Raw genomic sequence first — 5,000 nt, 5'->3', positions numbered from 1 at the left:
TCTAATGGAGGAGGCCATTCTGTGTCTACTACACTGTACACTGTCCTCTAATGGAGGAGGCCATTCTGTGTCTACTACACTGTCCTCTAATGGAGGAGGCCATTCTGTGTCTACCACACTGTCCTCTAATGGAGGAGGCCATTCTGTGTCTACTACACTGTCCACCAATGGAGGAGGCCATTCCGTATCTACTACACTGTACACTGTCCTCTAATGGAGGAGGCCATTCTGTGTCTACTACACTGTACACTGTCCTCTAATGGAGGAGGCCATTCCGTATCTACTACACTGTACACTGTCCTCTAATGGAGGAGGCCATTCTGTGTCTACTACACTGTCCTCTAATGGAGGAGGCCATTCTGTATCTACTACACTGTCCTCTAATGGAGGAGGCCATTCCGTATCTACTACACTGTCCTCTAATGGAGGAGTCCATTCTGTGTCTACTACACTGTCCTCTAATGGAGGAGTCCATTCTGTGTCTACTACACTGTCCTCTAATGGAGGAGGCCATTCCGTGCCTACTACACTGTCCACCAATGGAGGAGGCCATTCTGTGTCTACTACACTGTCCTCTAATGGAGGAGGCCATTCCGTATCTACTACACTGTCCTCTAATGGAGGAGGCCATTCTGTGTCTACTACACTGTCCTCTAATGGAGGAGGCCATTCTGTGTCTACTACACTGTCCTCTAATGGAGGAGGCCATTCCGTATCTACTACACTGTCCTCTAATGGAGGAGGCCATTCCGTATCTACTACACTGTCCTCTAATGGAGGAGGCCATTCTGTGTCTACTACACTGTCCTCTAATGGAGGAGGCCATTCTGTGTCTACTACACTGTCCTCTAATGGAGGAGGCCATTCCGTGCCTACTACACTGTCCACCAATGGAGGAGGCCATTCTGTGTCTACTACACTGTCCTCTAATGGAGGAGGCCATTCCGTATCTACTACACTGTCCTCTAATGGAGGAGGCCATTCTGTGTCTACTACACTGTCCTCTAATGGAGGAGGCCATTCTGTGTCTACTACACTGTCCTCTAATGGAGGAGGCCATTCCGTATCTACTACACTGTCCTCTAATGGAGGAGGCCATTCCGTATCTACTACACTGTCCTATAATGGAGGAGGCCATTCTGTGTCTACTACACTGTCCTCTAATGGAGGAGGCCATTCTGTGTCTACTACACTGTCCTCTAATGGAGGAGGCCATTCTGTGTCTACTACACTGTCCTCTAATGGAGGAGGCCATTCTGTGTCTACTACACTGTCCTCTAATGGAGGAGGCCATTCCGTGTCTACTACACTGTCCTCTAATGGAGGAGGCCATTCCGTATCTACTACACTGTCCTCTAATGGAGGAGGCCATTCCGTGCCTACTACACTGTCTCTAATGGAGGAGGCCATTCTGTGTCTACTACACTGTCCTCTAATGGAGGAGGCCATTCCGTATCTACTACACTGTCCTCTAATGGAGGAGGCCATTCCGTGCCTACTACACTGTCCTCTAATGGAGGAGGCCATTCCGTGCCTACCCCACTGGTTGCCAATGGAGGAGGCCATTCCGTATCTACTACACTGTCCACCAATGGAGGAGGCCATTCCGTATCTACTACACTGTCCACCAATGGAGGAGGCCATTCCGTATCTACTACACTGTCCACCAATGGAGGAGGCCATTCCGTGCCTACCCCACTGGTTGCCAATGGAGGAGGCCATTCCGTATCTACTACACTGTCCACCAATGGAGGAGGCCATTCCGTGCCTACCCCACTGGTTGCCAATGGAGGAGGCCATTCCGTATCTACTACACTGTCCACCAATGGAGGAGGCCATTCCGTGCCTACCCCACTGGTTGCCAATGGAGGAGGCCATTCCGTATCTACTACACTGTCCTCTAATGGAGGAGGCCATTCCGTATCTACTACACTGTCCACCAATGGAGGAGGCCATTCCGTGCCTACCCCACTGGTTGCCAATGGAGGAGGCCATTCCGTATCTACTACACTGTCCTCTAATGGAGGAGGCCATTCCGTGCCTACTACACTGTCCTCTAATGGAGGAGGCCATTCCGTGCCTACCCCACTGGTTGCCAATGGAGGAGGCCATTCCGTATCTACTACACTGTCCTCTAATGGAGGAGGCCATTCCGTGCCTACCCCACTGGTTGCCAATGGAGGAGGCCATTCCGTATCTACTACACTGTCCACCAAGGAGGAGGCCATTCCGTGCCTACCCCACTGGTTGCCAATGGAGGAGGCCATTCCGTATCTACTACACTGGTTGCCAATGGAGGAGGCCATTCCGTATCTACTACACTGGTTGCCAATGGAGGAGGCCATTCCGTATCTACTACACTGGTTGCCAATGGAGGAGGCCATTCCGTATCTACTACACTGGTTGCCAATGGAGGAGGCCATTCCGTATCTACTACACTGTCCTCTAATGGAGGAGGCCATTCCGTGCCTACCCCACTGGTTGCCAATGGAGGAGGCCATTCCGTATCTACTACACTGGTTGCCAATGGAGGAGGCCATTCCGTATCATTCTCAGTAAACAACATTCTCATGAACAAAGTGTTTCCTTCTGTTGTCTATGTCTGTCTCACAACATAATGCATTCTGCTCAGCCTCTTCCTGGTTCTGTATTGATGGTACCTCTTCCTGGTTCTGTATTGATGGTACCTCTTCCTGGTTCTGTATTGATGGTATCAAGATCACAAATTAAAACACTGCAACAACAGTATAGAAAGTCCGATGGTGTTATGCAGCATTTCTTCTCCTGTTTGACTGCTCTGTTTCTGTCTCTCTCTCTCATCTCTATCCCTCCCTCTTCCCCCTGTCTCTCTCTCTCCCATCTCTATCCCTCCCTCTTCCCTCTGTCTCTCTCTCTCCCATCTCTATCCCTCCCTCTTCCCTCTGTCTCTCTCTCTCCCATCTCTATTCCTCCCTCTTCCCTCTGTCTCTCTCTCTCCCATCTCTATCCCTCCCTCTTCCCTCTGTCTCTCTCTCCCATCTCTATTCCTCCCTCTTCCCTCTGTCTCTCTCTCTCCCATCTCTATCCCTCCCTCTTCCCTCTGTCTCTCTCTCTCCCATCTCTCTCCCTCCCTCTTCCCTCTGTCTCTCTCTCTTCCATCTCTATCCCTCCCTCTTCCCTCTGTCTCTCTCTCTCCCATCTCTCTCCCTCCCTCTTCCCTCTGTCTCTCTCCCATCTCTATTCCTCCCTCTTACCTCTGCCTCTCTCTCCCCTCTCTATTCATCCCTCCCTCTGTCTCTCTCTCTCCCATCTCTATCCCTCCCTCTTCCCTCTGTTTCTGTCTCTCTCTCCCATCTCTATCCCTCCCTCTTCCCTCTGTCTCTCTCTCTCCGATCTCTATCCCTCCCTCCTCCCTCTGTTTCTGTCTCTCTCTCCCATCTCTATCCCTCCCTCTTCCCTCTGTCTCTCTCTCCCATCTCTATCCCTCCCTCTTCCCTCTGTCTCTCTCTCTCCCATCTCTATCCCTCCATCTTCCCTCTGCCTCTCACTCCCCTTTCTATTCATCCCTCCCTCTGTCTCTCTCTCTCCCATCTCTATCCCCCTCTTCCCTCTGTTTCTGTCTCTCTCTCCCATCTCTATCCCTCCCTCTTCCCTCTGTCTCTCTCTCCCATCTCTATCCCTCCCTCTTCCCCGTGTCTCTCTCTCCCATCTCTATCCCTCCCTCATCCCTCTGTCTCTCTCTCTCCCATCTCTATTCCTCCCTCTTCCCTCTGCCTCTCTCTCTCCCATCTCTATTCCTCCCTCTTCCCTCTGCCTCGCTCTCTCCCATCTCTATCCCTCCCTCTTCCCTCTGCCTCTCTCTCTCCCATCTCTATCCCTCCCTCTTCCCTCTGTCTCTCTCTCTCCCATCTCTATCCCTCCCTCTTCCCTCTGTCTCTCTCTCCCATCTCTATCCCTCCCTCTTCCCTCTGTCTCTCTCTCTCTCCCATCTCTATCCCTCCCTCTTCCCTCTGTCTCTCTCCCATCTCTATTCCTCCCTCTTCCCTCTGTCTCTCTCTCCCATCTCTATTCCTCCCTCTTCCCTCTGCCTCTCTCTCCCCTCTCTATTCATCCCTCCCTCTGTCTCTCTCTCTCCCATCTCTATTCCTCCCTCTTCCCTCTGCCTCTCTCTCTCCCATATCTATTCCTCCCTCTTCCCTCCTCCCCAGCCTATGAGCTTAATGAGTGTCTGGACCCAGAGCCTTTCCATTATGGCGTTGTGGTGGGGGCAGGCTACAACGTGGGCCAGTCCATTTCGTTCGAGTGCCTCCCTGGCTACCAGCTAATGGGACATTCCATCCTGACCTGCGAACACGGGACCACACGCAACTGGGACCACCCCTTCCCTCGCTGTGAAGGTAAAACACTACAGACCGATTCCGATTCGCTAGCGCCACCTGTAATAGCACCTCATTGGTCCAATTAATTCCTGTTCAACTTTGAAATGAACCATTACTGGACTTAAGAGCTCTTCAGTGGAATCAATAACAATGCCAAGGAGATAGGGAACAAGATGGAGAGAGGGGAATAGGGAGAGTGTGTGGCTGGATGGTAAAAGACCAAAGAATAATGAGTGTGTGTGTGTGTGTGTGTGTGTGTGTGTGTGTGTGTGTGTGTGTGTGTGTGTGTGTGTGTGTGTGTGTGTGTGTGTGTGTGTGTGTGTGTGTGTGTGTGTGTGCGTTTATGTACACACCCACATCTGTGCCTGTGCTTTTCCACATCCAAATCAAGCCAGGATACACCAGCCCAGCTCTCCTGCGAGGATCTCTGACTGTGAACGTAATTAAATTGGCTTTAATGTAAGGGATAAAAGAGCAGAGAGAACTTCCACAAAGCTGTGAATGATCTGAGAGACAAGGCAAGAAGGGCCTTCTACACCATCAAAAGGAAAATAAAATTTGACATAGCAATTAGGATCCCTTTTATGGTTGTGAGGTCTGGAGTCCGCTCACCAACCAAGAAATCACAAAATGGGACAAACA

The 5,000-nt window shown here is 51.1% G+C and overlaps 1 protein-coding gene across 1 annotated transcript in view; it reads left to right on the top strand.

The window, feature by feature from the left end:
• Window positions 1-5,000, top strand: part of LOC112220687 (CUB and sushi domain-containing protein 2-like) — a 927,456-nt gene that overhangs the window by 769,134 nt on the left and 153,322 nt on the right. Inside the window, 1 exon segment of the mRNA XM_042295064.1 lies at window positions 4,188-4,376. Coding sequence (XP_042150998.1) covers window positions 4,188-4,376 — 189 coding nt within the window.

The sequence above is a fragment of the Oncorhynchus tshawytscha genome, linkage group LG13, assembly GCF_018296145.1.
Source record: "Oncorhynchus tshawytscha isolate Ot180627B linkage group LG13, Otsh_v2.0, whole genome shotgun sequence".
NCBI lineage: Eukaryota > Metazoa > Chordata > Actinopteri > Salmoniformes > Salmonidae > Oncorhynchus > Oncorhynchus tshawytscha.
This window is presented reverse-complemented; position numbering and strand designations above follow the sequence as displayed.